The 18,479-nt window shown below is 31.7% G+C and overlaps 1 protein-coding gene across 8 annotated transcripts in view; it reads right to left on the bottom strand.

Moving 5' to 3' along the window:
* LOC129943118 (peripheral plasma membrane protein CASK) overlaps window positions 1–18,479 on the bottom strand; it is a 235,407-nt gene that overhangs the window by 110,298 nt on the left and 106,630 nt on the right. For 7 of the 8 annotated variants that reach the window (XM_056052359.1, XM_056052360.1, XM_056052361.1 and 4 more), the window contains one exon: window positions 12,841–12,879. The exons of the other annotated variant lie outside the window; for it this stretch is intronic. In XM_056052359.1, coding sequence (XP_055908334.1) covers window positions 12,841–12,879 — 39 coding nt within the window. The remainder of the gene's footprint in view (window positions 1–12,840; window positions 12,880–18,479) is intronic. 8 annotated transcript variants of the gene reach the window in all.

The following is an 18,479-nucleotide window of genomic DNA, read 5'->3' as shown; positions in this document are numbered from 1 at the left end:
GATTCTTTTAGGATGGGACAATACGTCGACTCATCTTATTGTTTAATAAGTGAAATTTTCCAAAAACAAACAATTTCACTTTAAATCAATTTTTTAAACTAGAAGATACACCTACCGTCGTATATATATAGGCATAGTTTTTATAGAAGTTTACTTTGACAATGTACATATGTAGAAAACAGTGATGGTGCAATTTAAAGACATGCGATACACTCCGTGTGGGTCGTTCATCGTATGTTAAAAGTAAAAGGAGATTAAAATTCCGAAAACGGATGAAAGTTGCAAGAAGCAAGTGAGAAAGCGTTTGTTGTTTCTCACTCCTCGTAACTAAAGTTAATATTCAGAGGGAATATATTGTTTTGGTAGCATTAGAACTCAAAAGGGAATGTCGAACATTCGATTTCCCTGGAACAGTTGTTCTTTATAAACTTGACAAGCAAAGCTGTTAGGCGTTGTCGCATAGAAGTACCTACACATTATGTACAAATCTACATACATATAGGTATACCAAGTTAAGATACACACGTTTTTCGAAAAGCAGAATTAATGATTTTATGTACGTTTACACACTTCGTGATAGGAAAACTGTATGTACATATATTTCGAAAAGGGAAGATCCCATCTTTCCTTTTTTTGTATCATTTATGCTTTCAGTGATGTTTTTCTTGTTTCCTGGTGATGGATTCTCCTTTGAGTAGCTTTTAAAATGCATTTCATTTCATTTATGATTCAAAGCTAACTCAGGGAGATGATTTCTTATAAAAAGCTTGTTTTCTATATGTAAAGAATAATAAATTCTGGGTAAGAATCTGAATTTAGATCCAAGATACGATATTTTAATTCCCAAAATACGTTTTATGTGTTATGTTTCAGACTGATTTTGTGCTGATTTAAATGTAAAGTTTTATTGGAAATTCACATTTGTTATTCTTTACAGAGAGTTTTCATAATGAATGTGTTTATTATAACCACACTTTTCTATCTAATTTTTTAAATTATGTTCTGGCAAAGGATTTTTAGTTTACGGTACAATAAATCAAAGAATAATACAGTTTGCAGCTTGGGAGTTCTTTAATGACTCTTTTATTTTTGAGGTTTTTCCTTAAGGGATACTTCACAAAGGAATTATTTAAGCCTATTTGATATAGAAACATTTAAAATAAAATTTCACTGCCAAAAAACGATGAGTACTGTAATCGATATATGCTACTTTTTTAAGCATTAAGGTATAAAAAATTCTACTAAAAATGGTAAAAATAGGTTGTTAGCTTTTAGTTATTTTTTAAAAATATTCAATTGACATCTCTTTTTTACAGAGCATAAAAACCAACAAATACAACACAAAACTGCAAAGAAATAGTTTTGACTGAAGTATCATGAGAACAAAAAAAAAGATATTGACTTCAATTTTTGTATCGTACAAAAAATATTGTTATTAATATTTTGTTAATGTTTTAGACAAATCCATAGACAAGATGTAGAATTTACAGTGTAGGTGGGATCCCAGCCTCTTTTTTTAGTTGAAGTAAACTTGTTATATCCATGTTGTTCAAGGATTTCCTTACAGCTTACTTTATATTAGGGAATCAAATAATTAAAAGTTCAAGTTATAAGCTTTTGGATTCAAATATTTAAATTATATTATCGATAATAAATTATGGAAAGGAATTAAGGATACAAATATTTGGGAATAAAATCATACCATGCATAGCATTATATACAAATACATACATACATATGTATATATCTCAGGGTTTGAATATCATGAAAATCTAGTGCTTAACAATTTGGTTGGGCACTACAACCGTGCCCTTAAAATTCAATTTTTTTTGTCAGTTTCTAGGTTCAACCTTGTATATGTAAATACATGATATATATATGTAATAATGTGTGTACAAGCCTACTCACAAAATATTTTATTTCTAAGTGAATATTCAATGAAATTTCGTTTCCACTTATACAAAGTTTTGTTGTTCTTCTTTTGTGTCCTTTACTTATATCTATAGCTTTGTTTTCTTTCTCTTATATCTCTGATGTGCCCTTGGGAAAACTTTGAAATATTAAAGCGATCTGTTGAGGTACCTTGAATAAAAAATGTGTACTTTTTCGCGTAATTAAATCGCTTTTCTTCTCCATAAATACGTACAAATAAACAATGAAACAAAGTTTAACAATTCACGAGTATGAACATTAAATATGAATGAATTCCTTTTGTTATGATTTGAACCCCACAAAACCTTCGCCTATAATGAGCACCCACAAACACATAGCATAACACATAACTTGGGTAAAATTAATGTTATTAGAAGTAACACACATTACGATCCTGTTAGCCAAAACAGATAAATATAAGCCAACTTAAATGACAGCATGAATTGCAATAAAAACTGTTATCTTCCCAACCTTGGTTTCAAGGCTTTTTCTCTGGCTGGCATAAGTCCAAAAAACTAATCCATTCATATCCATACAGCGGAATGAGGGTAGAAAGTGTGGAAGGAATGCTGTGGTTTGTATACGGTTCTTGTTGTGTTATAGAGGGAGCACAGTTTTCGCTTAGAAAAAAATGCGAAATGGGATTTTATGGGGGTTCTCAATATTTTAATCTCCTCCCTTAGCTCATACGTATAAACAGAACATAAAGAAATAGCTTGACTAATGACCGAAATGTTGATACTAATTGACAAAACAATTTTACTGCGTTCCAGAGATTGACTAGTTTCAAAACCAACCAAAAAAAAAACATTATAAGTTATTGAAATTTTTTGGAGGGTATGGGTATGTATTAAACTTTTCTTACGCAATACGAAAAGGCCGCACAAAATTCAATGAAATTTATTCTATAATTTAATATATATACTCGTACATATATATCACATCACATTGTAAAGCATGTACGATTATTAAAGACAAAAGCTTATAAAATATTCAGGCGAATTAATTTGGTATTTTGTTGGAATTAATTGGTACGCCATTAATTAGATAAATGTATACTTGGAGCAAGAGAGGACCTTTGTCATAGATTCGATATGAATTGAAATAGGTTGGCATTTCGTTACAATATGGTTTGTCTTTGTAATATCCACATCAATTAATTGACCTTTTCTTTGCAATTATGCCAAAAGTAGTCTTGAACAGGGTTGTTAATCTGACGTAATCTACACAGATCTCTCTGATGCTTTTGAAAGAGTTAACCACCATATCTTAATCAAGAGACTATCAGGATCAAGCTTCATTCATTTTTTGTTCATGTTTTAAATCATATTGAGTGAGTCGAAAGTATGTACATACATGAATAATCGGTCTTATCAAAAGCCTCAAATGGTAAAAAAAACTATCACAGCTTCTTCATTTAATTAAAATATTGAAACCAAATGCAAGCAAGGCATGCTGCTTTCATGAACTTCAAATATCGGCACAAACTTTCTGTTATTTGAGATCCAGTACAATTTCGTTTTTACTCGTATCGTAGAATATTTCTCCTCCAAATGGGCCTTTAATAAAGCCATTTATTTTTGACCTCTGGCTTTCCTCAAAACAGTCATCTTAAGGCCAGGAAAAAGGCTCACACTCTGCGGATGTGCACTTATCATTACACAAAAATCTATAATTTTAAGTGGTTTGAAAATACACAAACCTTTTTTTTTAAAAGAGAATGATTTTAAAACTGCAATCAGCCAAAAAATATATTAAACTATAGGTTAAAAACAGCTATCATATCGGCACGGACCTATATGTGTGTACTTACATAGGTAAACATTGTTTACAATTAATTCAAATTTTCATTTAACAAGTTCGTTCGATATTAAAATACGCGCTACCCATTTCTGTTCTTTACCTTTCTAATAGAATCCTTTTAACAAATTGACAATGAAAGTTCGTCCTCGGAAAAAGTTCTTCTTGTTTCCCATTGTGCATTTCATTCATCCTTTTTTTTCATCCTTGTTCTAACCAAAACTTTTCAAAGTCAAAAGTTAGAAAGGAACTTTTAAAATTAATTACCCTCCTTCTTACAAGAACATCTTATTGTCAACTTTTAGTAGAAATATATTTTCCCTGATTTATTTTCGAATAAAAAAAACAAACACTTTTTCCAACCTAAAATCCATCTGTTTAGAAAGTCAATTCAATACCCTCATCAGAAACAAAAAAGTTCGAACAAAGTTTAATGATTGATGCATGAATCCTCAACTATCTGCCACTATAAACCGAGCTGGATGAAATAAATGTACTTCTTCTTGTAGTAAATTTCATTGGTCATTCACTTCACATTTTAGGATTCATGTTCCTTGAGGAACAATTGAAATGCAAAAGCACGAGTTCTTCCTTGTTAAATTGTTAAAAGAAACATTTTTGTTGTTGTTTTTCAGCAAGAAGTTTTTCGGATATTTTATATTTTGTCCCGGGAGGCTTAAAGTTTGTAAATAAATGTATGTACAATGTACATATGTGAAAAATATGTATAATGTCTATGACAGTAAAAGCTGGAAACGAAAAACAAAACTCCCTTTTTCCTCTTTTCTGATTGATGCGTAAATTATATGTAAAAAAACGTATGTAATATTTTTTATTAAGCTTGCTGATTTTTTCTTTCAAGGCGTCAATCGTCTCAAGCTTATTTGCATAGACAAGCGACTTCCCGGTGTTAAATCGCACGATCTTATGAAAAAGAAGAACAAACTGAACGAAAATTAAATGGCAGCTGTCAAAAAGACCAATTCTGAAATTGCTAGATTGTAAACCACACGTCTAAAAATAAACACTCGTTATGTTATTCAAAGCGAGCTTAAAATCAATTCAAATTAAATAAATTATGTAAAAATATTAAATTAGGAATTCGAATAACCAACGAAATTATATCGAATGATTGAACGTTCTGCTGTTCTTGCAGTGACCGAAAATCAAAATTATAACGCACTTGATTTTTGTTTCAAATACAAAATTCCATTGGTTTGATAGATACATTTATCTGAAATATTTAATATGGGATGGTTTGAAGAGCATTTTTAGTGCAATGGATAAAGGGCTTTGCATGAAAATATCGTTTGTTGTGAGAATTGAAATGGAAATCCCTTTGTTAGATTTTATGGTTTTGTAATATGGGATGTATTATTAGTCTGAGTATGGAAGGGCAGATTATGTTGCTTCAATTTTCGATCTCTTGTATTTCGACCAGCTATTAAAAATATAGAACAGAATAAAACGGATTGTGCTTTAAATCAAAACTTAAAACACACTGCCCTTTTACTTGACCGAAAAACAAATGATTTTGCAGAAGTAATTACAATTTAAAGCTCTTTTCACTTTGTTTTGGAAAACATGACAAGTTATTATACATCAAACATTTGACCTTTAATGTTGTGTATTTCTACAAGAATTCATGTGTTGTTCCATTTGTAGAATTTAAAAAAAAATTGCCTTTTTAGATACGAGGATAACGTAGAAAGGAGTCTATATCCTTCATGTTTTAAACAAAAATAAAAATTATATAAGTCCAAAGTAAAAACCGTAGTTCTTAAAAAAATAATTGTAATGATTTTGCAACGTGCAAAACAGTTGTAGAAACAATTATTTTCAATAACTTAAATGTTTTAGTTATATGAGCCTGTTTTTGATTGAAAAAAGAAGTTTTAAGAAACCTTGAATCTTATGTATTTATCGTTTTCAAAAAACAGTTTTAATAGTTAATTGTTGGTGTTTATTTTGAATCCAAAATTCAATGAAAGCTCTCAACTCTAATTAAAAAAAACACTGGGTTTTCAATATACCTACATTACATATGTACATACAAGGGATGTTGCGAATATTCGCATCCGCAATAATTCCAACATCAACAACATCCGCATCCGCATAAACTGATGCGGAGTTTGTTGCGGATGCGGATGTTTTTTAACGCTTTTTTTCAAATTTGAAAAATAGCAACAGCCATGATCAATAAAAACGACCCTTTCACCCTTAGTAAACATTTTAAATTAAAAAATCTCGGTCCCAAGTAGGCGACGAAAAAAGCAACAACAAGTCATATGCAATGGTCACAGATTTGAGGATATAAAAGCTCTTGCTAAGTGGCCAGAGGACACAGTTTTGTTTATATATTAAGTGAAAAAGTGATACAAGTACAGAACATAAATGCTGCCACCAACAGAAAGCTGCATCTGGATCTATTTTAATTTAAATAAAAATGATCCTGCCAAGTCCGAATCCAAAATATGCCGTAAAATATAATCACGAAAAGGACGCACGACTTCTTCGTTGAAAAACCACTTGAAATCAAAGCAACCAGAAGAGTTTGTTTTATTTGAAAGCGCCGACAATGAAAATCTTAAAAAAAAAAAAGAAAGGAGATCAGGTATGATATTTTTGTATAAAGATAAAACAAAGGCTTGCTTCAGAAGCGATATGGAAATGATGCTAGATTCATCAACTGAAGACGAAGGTGAAGGAGAATCTGATAACGCTAGTCACGAAGCACTTCTCCGAAGGGAGTTAGCATGTTACCGAAATAAAAAAAGACTTGATTGGTGGAAAGTCCATCAAACAAACTATAAAAGGGTCTCCAAAGTTGCACTGAGGTATTTATCACTTCCACCAGCCAGTGTTCCCAGCGAACAACTATTTAGCGGAGCTGGATTAATATACGATCCACTAAGAAACGGCTGTTCATAAAAATAGCAGTGCAGGACAAAGTACTATTTCTATTACGTAGAATTAAAAAAAACTGTAATAAGTTATAAATAACAATGTAACAAATAATGTTAGCTTACAATTTGTACTTTGTTGCATAAATATTGTTTTTTATGACTACTTTGAATCTATTGAGTCCACTAAAACCTGACACCTCTCGACTGGTATTGCGTTCCACGAATCACGCACTGCTTCCCACAATTCTTTCGAATTCTTGGGTCTTGCTTTGTGAACTGCGTTTTTAACATACCCCACAAATTTTCCATGGGGTTTAAGTCAGGGGATTGAGCGGGCCACTCCATAACGGATAAATTCTTCTGTGCAAACCATGATTTTGCATTTTTAACGTATGCTTTGGATCATAGTCTTGTAGTTATACCCAAACCAACAACATTTCCTCTTCAGCATAACATAACCTCCTCGAGAATTTTCACATAGTCGGTTGCATCCCTTATAAACCCGATAGGAAAAATAGGCCCGACCCCGTAATATGAAAAGGAAACCCATATCATAATTTTTCCTCCACCATGCTTCACTGTTTGTATAATGTACCGTAGATCGATTGCTGCATTTTAGAGTCATGTCACATATTCCCGACGATCCTTGGCCCCAAAAAGAACGACTTTGCTTTCATCGCTCCACAGAACATTCCTCCATTTCTCTTTTGCCTAATCTCTATGCGCTTTAACAAACTAAACTGTCTTTGCCACATGCATATTCATAAAGAATGGTGCCTTGAGTGGACTTTGGGCTGGTAACTTTGCTTATAAAAGACTTCTTCGTATTGTGATAGCGTTAACAGACAGTTGAAGTCCATTTCTTATTTTCATAGAACCTATGGAAGGGTTCTGTTTTGCTAACTGAACAATTTTTTTGTCACTTCTTTCAGTAGTCATCCGGTTTACGGTTTTGTTTGCCATTTTAAGGCGTTACTGACCATTTTTGCTACGCAGCCTAGGATGTCTTGAATATTTTGGTAGGTTTTTTTCCTCAAACCCCGGTAGTAAGTTTTGGTAATTCTTCGGTGCAGTGTCTTGACCGTCCCATTGTTTATTTTTGAGCTAATATTTATTAATTTTTTATATGCTAGTATGTTAAAAATACTTAGAACTTTAAATAGTAAAATATTTACTTACCGAAAAATAAAAAAAATTAACACTTTTTAATTATAAAATGAAAAGCACTGCTATTTTTATGAACACTCTATATCCAGAGAGTTTGAAATAATGTGTGTTCACCGGGAAAAGTAGAGTACTACTGCAAGCTAAAAGTCTCTAACATGAAAACGAAAGACCTTTAGATGCAAGTAACATAAACATGTTTTTGAAGAACTTCCGTTATTTAAATAATTGACGATCTAGTAAAATGTGACCAGCACTGCTAGACAACTCTATATAATAAAACTTGATGTAATATCCTCGTATATTTACTATATATATAATATTATTATATTTAATTTGTATTTGCGATAAGTAAAGGCTACCAACTAATACAGGTTTTCTGGAAAACAAAGAAGATACTTAAAATATTAAAACTAAATAAATTATATGATGTTTTGTCTATTTTAAGATAATAAGATAATATTTCTAAAACCTGTCAGAAAAGAATGATTTTTAGACCGGAGTCAAACTCAGGTAATCCAAAACTTAGGAAAAGTATAATTTGATTCCCAGTTTCAAAACCTCCTTGCTCAATTGACTATCGATAATACAGCTGTATTACTACAATTTCTTTTTGATTAAAGTTGATTCTAGAAAATTAAACCAAATTCTCGCACATTCTTGTTGAAATTCTTTGTAACACTCTCATTATTACTCTTGGAGTTCATTTCTATAAAACTTTTCCTTTTATTAGTAGTTTATTCTTTACAATTATTGCGCAAACACACAACGAATTTGTATAATTAATAGTGACAGGTTTTTCCTGCCCTAATTGACTCCCGAAAAACATTTTCATTCACCTATACCAATGCCCTCTAGAGATATCCTTCCACACAAAAAAGAGCCAAAAAACATATTAAATTTGCGCTGTTTCGAGGAGTCCATGTCATGAAACTTTATTCGATTTGTTACTCCTAAACCGAATAGAAACTTTTTCGCCATAAACCAGCAGAGGTGAATGTTATTTTTCAACCTTTATCCCATCAAGCAATATAATTTATATCTGGAGCGGATGCACCTAAGCTTTGTTTGTTCAAAGTAACATAAAAAAAAGAAACTTTTCAACAACTGTGTTTCTATACAATGTCCTCATGAGAGATGACCACGTCTTTGTTTGGTTTTCATTGGAAATGTCAAAAGAATAACAAATATTTAGTCATGAGTTTGGCATGATGTCATTAAAAAGTTCAAATATATATACGACGCATATAAATCAACACATACATACATATATGTGTTCATAATCTACAATGTATCTGTAGTAGAAAGAGTTTATGTGATTCGTCAGTTTATGCTGAAAAGTTTTCAAAATTCTATTTAAAATGTTTGTTTCATTTTTTGAGTCGGAGGATATTTTGTTAATTTATTTATGTTTAATTTATAATTTCCATTTTTGATGCCGTGGGGAAGACTACCGAGGTGCTAGAACAATTAAAAAAAAACATTGTTGATTTAATTAAACACTACACCCGTCGAATTGAAAAACTTTTAACATGCAAACAATAGGTTTTAAAAGTGAAAAAAGAAAAAAATACGCAGGGCAAGCTTTCCACTTTATATTTAATCAGAATTATAAAACGAAACGTAGTCAACAAATACAGAGTATATTTTATTCAAAACCCATATTTTTTCTATTATTTAAAAGAAGAAATGTACAAAATCTGATCAGATTAAATCTTAAAACCTAAAATATGATTTTTTATTAGAAGTCTTTTATCCGAACTATGTATGTGGGTTTCATGACTTGTGGCAATCCTAGTTAAATGGGTTAATATACTTTACAACATTTTTTCACGGGAACTGTCTCTTGCCAAGTATTGACAAATCCTCCAAGAGTAATTCTTGTCATGAAAAGTGCTTTCTCAAAATAGCCGTTAGGACTGTTAACATCGTTTTTAGGAAAGACTTAACACTCGAAGCCTTCTTCTTTGAATTATTGTTTCCGTATAACCAGTTTTAAAGAATTTCTATAATATCAACGTTTGAGCTGTTTAGCAAACGTATTAGGCAAGTAATTTAATGTGACTTTTTATTATCTGTAAGGTTTTTAATAAAGGGGCAGAGACATAGGGCCAAGAGACATAACGCCCGACTTTTTTTTTTGGGCTTATGTCTCACTTCGGTGGGACATAAAACCGAAATTGTCCTACTCAAATATGACCTAAGTCTTACATTTGTTTGTTAGAAATGGGACATTGTCCCCAAATTTTTGTAGAGCCAAAAAAGAATAAAAAGTTTTTGTATTTTAATACAATGAACAATAATCCTTTAGATCTCTTGGCGGTTTTGGTAATAAGGAACTTTTAATTCTGTTCATATGTCACTTAATTGAATTGAATTGAACTAAATGTGCTGCTTTTGACATTTTTAAGCGTTTTTCGTCAAAAATTAGCTTGGCTGAAGTTCGTCTTTTACTCGGAACAGAGCAATCAATTTTCATAGGATTTAAAAGTGCCATTTTCTCATGTTTTCCTGATCACCGTGTGAATGTATGGCATAGTTAGATTGCATTGTTTTATTTAATGTACTATCGAATGTAATTCTTGCCTTACATGTTTTATTGTAGCATGAATAATGTTTTATATATGTTGTATAAGCACTTTTTATAATTGCTTTTTAGCATTTAAGTACATTACGTGACTATTTTTTCTAAGCCCTGGCAAAAACTCAAAAGCTTCAGAATTAACACTTTCATCACTTTGACTTTCTATTTTTAAAACGCACTTACAAAGAAATAAATAATAATTGAAAGGCAGTAAAAATTGTTTTGCCAAATTTCTAGTAACGGTTCTTTATGTTTTGAGAATGGAGAGGACAAAAAATAGGTTATACATATTAGGAGCGGATTCTCCTGGTCATTAAAATGTAAGGCACTGCTAAATTTTATAAGTAAATAAAAACTAAAGGTAACAAAGTCTTGTGTCATGGAAGTGCTAAAAGTCTTGTCATGTGGTGATTCTTATTAAGTGGGACATTAGTCTCAAAATTTTTCTAGATTCCGGCCCAAAACAAAAGTTGGACGTTATGTCCCTGGGCCCTATGTTTATGTGTCTTTAATTTATCTATGAGGTTCTTTCATGAGTAAAATTGAATTTGTCATTAACTCACCGATATGTACGTGAGAAAGTATTTTTTTTTTGTTTTAAGCTTTTTTATCATGCCATTAAGCCATTTTATAGAAACAAAACGTTCCCATAAAAATACTCTGAGTTTTCATTAACACTCAAAGCTGGCGATTTTGCTATAAAAATTGTGTACGTTCTATAATATGCATTTGTCAAGCAATTTTAATCAATTTTAAAAATTGTATTCAAATGACCATCCGCATAAAACAAAGAGTGTCAAATTATATTTGCAGCTGCTGTCAAGAGCCCTGTATTTTTTTCCACGGAAGTATATTTGGGAGTTACGGCGGGTTTTAATGAGTTTGCTTCACTTTTGGTAATATACCTATTGATTTATTTTACGTCCAATAAAGTTTAGTTATTGTTTTGAAAATTAAAAAAATGTGAAGCGGGAACCAATGTTCTGAAGGCAAGGTTATGTTTAAGATTCGAAAGCAGTACATTTAGCCAGAGTAACTATTAATTAGGACCTACCCCGAACAGTTTTTGACAATCAAAACATTTAAACAGGGGAAATGTATTTTTATCATCTTTAAAAATGATGCAGATACATGCGTTAGTTAGTCTTAACAAAGGTTTTTCAGATATTTATTATACTATCAATATTTCTAAACATTTACATCTTTCACCTGCTCATTCGTCTCAAAAAAAGATTGAATTTTTTAATCAATAAATGCGACCATTTAATGTATATTTATGTATATTATTATGAATTTATTGCGTTGTATTTTATACGAAACCAATTTGTGTTTAAATATTTAATCATTCATCACAAACAAATTACAAAACACAAATGAATCATTATGAGTTCGTTAAAAATGTTGCTTTAATATATGGTTTCCACATTTTGAATTTATATTTACATAACGCATTATTTATATTTTTTAATTAATTTTCTAACAGAAACAGTTGAATAAAAATAAACAACCAATTGCTACTGCGGATAGTTGGTTGTCATTAATTTTTATAAAACAGAAAAGCAGAAACAAAATAGCTAATTTCATTATTTTTTTTTTCTTTTTTAAGTTTGGTCATCCATATTAATTTGTATCCCTTAGCCTCCTTGAGGAACTCTAAGCAATATTTTACATCACAAATCTTGGCAAGCAGTTTGAGCCATTCCTCATGGCATATTAAGCTCAAGTAAAAGGAAAAATATGCGAGCGGTTGATTTATGACAATTTTAATGTAACAATATTAAAGCGTTTTGGTGAGAGGGAGAAATTTCGTCCTTTAGAAAATGATCTATCATCACATTTATTTTCTAAACAATGAATGCAAGAATACATATATATTCACTCACCTTCTTCTCCCAGAAAGAAAGGAACTTTTCTTTTTTTTTTTAAAGTTATATGGGCTCTTTTTCAAATTTGATTCGCGGGGTTTCTTAAGTAACTTTTTCCTGATGGTGTTCCATCTTTTAACTGGAGGTAATTAATCTCGTTTTGCATCTAAAAGTTGCATTGTTGTAACAGGAGAAGGCTGAATGTGGTTGTTTTCATTAAATTGTTCCTCATTGGCAAAATGACTTTTAATTGATAAATAGAATAATGTCAGAACCTTGGGGAAGGAATTAATTCAGGAACAAAGGACCGAAAGAGAAACCAAAGCAAAACAAAAGAAGGATGAAAATTAAACCTGCAAAATTCCATCAATCAATTTAAATGTTTTGTTTTACCGGGGTATAAGACTCAAAACAAAATGTAATAACGTATATATTTTATGTACACACATTTTCTTTTGAATTTTTAAAGATTTTCACGCATCAATGTGAATCTTCTGGGTACCTGTTTTAAGTAATTTAATATTTTTAAATACATATTACGAAATAATAGTTATTTTATAAAAATTAATTACTAAAATATGAAGCTTACATGCTGTTGAAAGTTATGCTGATCTGTTGATTGGTTTACCTGAAACAAAGAAAGAACATTATTAGTAGAGTTGCAAGAAGTTTATTATATTGTATCAAAATATAGATAAAAGAACGCATAAGTTTACTTCCATAGTCACAGAATATCATGTTTTGTATGAGTTTTCAATTTATATCATACCTAGCAATTGTGGGTTTACAACATGATAACTATGTAGGCCTGCTTCTCCATTGTATTTCTGTTCTACTTACTTTTGCTAAATTATGTTTAAATATAAGTTCAATGAGATACAAGTATGTAGCAGACAATTTTCTTAAGACCTATAAGTTTTCAAATGCAATCCATGTTTAGGAAGACGTACATTGTACAGTTTTCTATTTGCCTCGTTCTGTCGTATCTTTAATGTCCTTTGTTTTATAAGAAGAAAGTGGCAACATGAACAAGACAGAGTGTAAAGAAAATCATAAACCTTTCCTATAATTAAATGTTATAAAATACTTCTTTCGTAGAACACTTGGTATTGTCTAGATTAAGTATATACAGGGAAATACAAAAAACTTAGTTCAAAAATGTCAAGGGTGTACTAATGAAAACGTCATAAGCTCGCAGTGTTTAATTTCTCATTGTTTTATTTCTTCATGTCCAGGAACTTCTTGGTATTCTACACTCGTTATTGACTTGTGCTAAATCATAGGGCGTTATAGTTATATAAACATATACAAGAACATGTGCCTTAAGTTTCGTTCTTTGAGCTTATGTTACACAGCGCACCGGTAGTCACGCCACGGCTGCAACTTTCAGCTTTCACTGATGTCACAACCTGAAACCATACTCTCTATTATCATTGTGCTACCGTCTCCATCGTTATCCCTTCACGAAGGTATGATTGCCTCTTTAAAATGTCGAAAATTCTAAATTCGTCCTGCAGCCAGCTTTTCAGTAATGGTTTTTGTAAGCTTATGTCAAAACAAATATTTTACTTTGTACCACACACACTAAATGTACGGTTATAATACTTTTTTACCCGTTACCTATAATTCCCAAAAAGGTTTTTAACTATAGGTATTAAGCAGCAACTTACTCTATAAGAGTCTTATATTTGGGACTGGAGTAGATACCTATGTAATTCAAATTAATATTTGGACAGACATTTTTTGTGAATCAGAAATGTACCGCCTTTTGTTGGTAAAGGCAAAATTTTCCGTCGAATCCTTCTTTAGTGTCCAGATTAATGAACTTATAAGGCATACAATTTAAATATGTTGAATAGAATGCTCATATTGCCAGTTGTTTCCTTCCTTAAATATCGTCTAGGTGTTGTATTTGTGGATATTTTATTAATTTTTTGTGGAAAATTGAAAAAGATAAAAACAGTAAATACGATATTGAAAATCAAATCTGGAACTATTTTATTTTCGTTCGTGTGTTTGTTATCGCACTTTTTCTGAGATGCAAACTTAAGAGATATGATTTTACAAAGGTAGGTATGTACACGGAAAGAAGTGCAGAGTATTTATGACACTGCTAGTATGGCCTTGAGACCGATACTAAAAGAGTATCTGTGATATTCCTACATTGTCTTGCAACAAGTTCTATAAATATGGGATTATGTACTATACTCTTGGGTACCACAATCTTTGCTTGTAGCACATGGGCGCATAGAATTAACGTTAGACGAGACAGCATTGCCTTCATCCCCATACTGTACCGGAGATGTAGCAATGCTACTAGTTTTTCCCGCGATAAATTATATTAATTTAATCGATATCATTATTGGATTACTGTCAATAGTGCATGGGTATAACTACTGTATCGATATATTTCTACAGTAACAATAATGGAAAGACTTTTCTGCTAGGAACGTGGTACATGTCGCCAGTCAGTATGGCCCTGACTGCCTTACTGGCATTGGCGTATCGGCTACAACTATTGTCGACGTTACTATTATCATTATGGCCAAATAAATTATGCTTACAACTTTTTATCCAATGAAATCTCCTAAGCAATATTGCGTTCACCCCCATACTGACGTTGTAATTTTCGCAATGTATTTCTTTCCGTGTATATCTTTACACTGAAACAATAATAAAGCGTTCAAAATATAAAGGAAACAATCCTAATAAATTAAGAAGAAAGCATAAAGCCCAGCCTTGAGTCCGGTGGTTTTGATTTTTATGAGTTGTTTATGATTTTGCTCAAAATAGTGCATAACGAAAAATTGTAAGAAATCAGAAAATTGCTCTTTTTCATTTATTGGTTATTCTATTAAAACTGGTCGAGTTAAACATCACTATCAGTTAAGGTTATTAAGATATTTTATCTGAAATTTAGAAAAAAACATATCTTCACCTTTCATCACATAATTTTTAGCATTCAAGCTTTAAGAGTTTTAAAAGGTTAAAATAATTTTGAAAACGTTTATGATATTTCTCGACTTTAAAAGCCCCACCAAAAATTCATTCTGAAACGTGTTTTTCGAAACCATGAAAACATAAGATTCCAAGTGTTTTAATGAAGATCCATGTGTTAGTTAATTCAAAGGTAATGAGAAAGATACTCGTATTTAAATGATTCAATAATTCAATTTATTTTATAAACTTTGTCGTGTTTACCAATAATATACTGTTTTTGATTTGCTTTAAAATTTAAAAGAGTTGTATGATTGAAAAATTATAAGTCAAGGGTTTAACTCGAGACTACTTCAGCCTTCAGTGAAGTATTTCTTGGTTTGTGAAACACTTGTTTGTAAGTGAATTGCAGATTTTTTTCTTAAATTTTGAGTTACCATAAAATGCCAATATTTCTAATGGGTTACAACGATCTACTTAATGTAAATCGTAAAAGTCTAATCAGTTCACATCTTAACCAATTTGATTTTCAATTCAAAACATAAAAACAAAAAACTGACGTAGCAAAAAAAACCTATCCTGATGACATATCAAAAATAAATTTTCCTACTATGATGCTGTGTCATCCACAAAAGCCACAAGGCAAGTCCAAGTTCTTGCAGTGATTTTCTTCCTTTTATTTTATGTGCTCTTCCTTAAGGAGCAAAAACCTCAAGACCAAAAATTAACATTGTAATTTTAAATTGACAAAGGTTTTTCCAATGCATGTTTTGCATTTTTATTACTTCCGGAACACACGGTTTTCGAAAACATGTCAGTTCCATTTTATTCGTTTCCTTTTCTTATAACCAGCACCAACAGCAACATCAACATCAACAACAGCTAACAAACAACAACCACAAAATGCTCAGCTCTAAACAATTTCACACATCTGGCTGGGAAATGTGATGTCGACCCGGAATGGGTATACTGGGTAATGGGTATAAACCTAAGTAGAACATACATTGAATAAGTTCGTCGTTTTCTTTTTTAGGTTTGGGCTCCGTATGCGAGAAATATTTCTTCTTCGACAGCAAAACAAAAAACAAAAAAAACTCAATAGAAAAGTGTAGAAATGGGAGGGAGGTTTTGTTTAAGGATCAACTCAGACGACTCGATTTAATTAGAAACCATTTTGCTGCCTGCCTTTAGACTTTGGAATCCGAACTGTATGTTCAGTTCAGTGTACGCATCAAATTACGGCATCAACACGCGCTACATTTTGTTGTGGCCCATTAAGCCGAAACCGGAAGCCTGACGGTAAACTTTTTAAGAATTTCTTTCAAAAGAGAAAAGAAAATAATTGATCTAATATTGTTTCCGCAACATTTCAAAAACCCTATGAAGGGCTGGACAAAGTGAGTTTTTTGTTAGTTTCAATTATTGGATTCTTCTCTTCTCAGATAGACGACTCGAGGGAATATGATGTGTGGAATTGGTTTTGTTTATGTCCGGGAATAGCAATAATTGAATCAATAAAGTTTTGCGATGTTTTTTCTTTTTTAATAACTTGCCCAACAAATACCATACAAGTTTATGACTGCCAATTTAGATTCATTCAATTCTAGCCACATTGACTTTTATTGGAGTCAGGCGTAGCGTAGAGATATTAAGTGAACAGGGCCTTATTTGTATTGTATTTGACTGGGTGCGATATTTGCTGGAGAGGGCAGACCGGCACGAAAGTCATTTGATCCTTAGGATTAGTTATTAGGTTTTTATTATTTTATATAAATTAAAAGATAGATTGGGCAATTACAATTAATAAAACAATATTTCCCGAGTGCGTGAGAGTTAAGTTGGTGTTTTGTTTTTATTGTTAATGTAGCCGCCATAAATAATCAATCCAAATGAATGCTGGATCAAATACATGCAATACAAATAAAATAATGTTTTAGGAGTATGTATTGCAAGGCTATGTCTAGAAAAGTGCTGGGTTAATTCAGATCGTTCGATTTTTGATAGCGTAACGGTCTCATGTTTTGTCATCAACGTATATTGTTGGCCAAGAGATTAGAAAGTAAAAATACCTCCATCTTTATGATATTCAAAAATTAATAACTTAAACAAATCATGTTAATTTTTTTCTAAAGTATATTACACTAGCGGCCCGTCCTGGCTACGCACGGGTAGACATAAATAGGTACATATATTTAAGTTATAAGCATGCTAATTAAAACGACCATGAATCACTAAATTAGAAAAAAAAACTGTATGCTTATCTTAAAGCCTCCCTGTACACTACGTTGGCTGTGGTATTTGTAGGTGGCAACAAAACGTATTGATTTTCGGGAGATCCTACTCGAGAAAGTGCCACATGCAATTATCCGTGGGAAAGGTACTCTTTCCTTAAGTCGATACCAACTATGGAAAAAAGTTTGTCCCTGGGATTTATTTAGGACAAAGGATATTTTTAAATGGAACTGTAACCTTTTAAAAGATATGGGCAAATCAGTTGGTTTCGTCGGGATCCTCGGATCATGTGCAAGCTGACCGGCCGCGGAACCCGTAATGATAGTTGCTACAATCACATAATCTCTTATTTTCTTTGATCAATAGTCGTGTACCATTACACATATTTGGAGGGCTTAAATTTTTTAGAAGCATAACAGGCGTACCTATTTTTAATAAAAATAATAATAAAAATGTGTGTAAAAAAAATCGAAACATTCAATGTCGCTTGGTTGGTTTGTTTTGATAGTCATTTCTAAAGATTTCTATAGTAATCTAGTACTAAATATAGTCTATGTTACTCAGTAATAATAAAGCTTTCTAATAAAAAAATGATTATTAAAATCGTTCCGGTACTTTTTGAGTTTAATCGTTACATCCAAAAATACATATGTTTTGTCAGGGCATGGACTGGGACCGATTCACCAAATATGTAGATGGTAAAATAGATGGTTTCATGTGTCGCGACATTTAGCAAAATATAATGCGGCCAAACGCTGAGCATCAGTTGCCTCTGAAATGCATATTTCAGCAGGACAACGACTTAAAGCACACGTCCAATACGGTTAAGACTTGATTTCAAGAAAATCGGATTGACGTGTTACAATGGCCAGCACAGTCCCCAGATCTCAACCCCAAAGAAAATCCCTTGGAGATTGTAGATCGGCGAATTGTAAGGACTAATTGCAAAAATAAAAACGATGTGTTTGATCAAAAATCTTATGATTTCATATTTACTCGTTATCAATAGAAAGAAAATGTTTGTTAAAGCAATTGCGTTATTTATAAGATATGAATTTA

This window comes from Eupeodes corollae, chromosome 1 (genome assembly GCF_945859685.1).
Source record: "Eupeodes corollae chromosome 1, idEupCoro1.1, whole genome shotgun sequence".
Lineage (NCBI taxonomy): Eukaryota > Metazoa > Arthropoda > Insecta > Diptera > Syrphidae > Eupeodes > Eupeodes corollae.
This window is presented reverse-complemented; position numbering and strand designations above follow the sequence as displayed.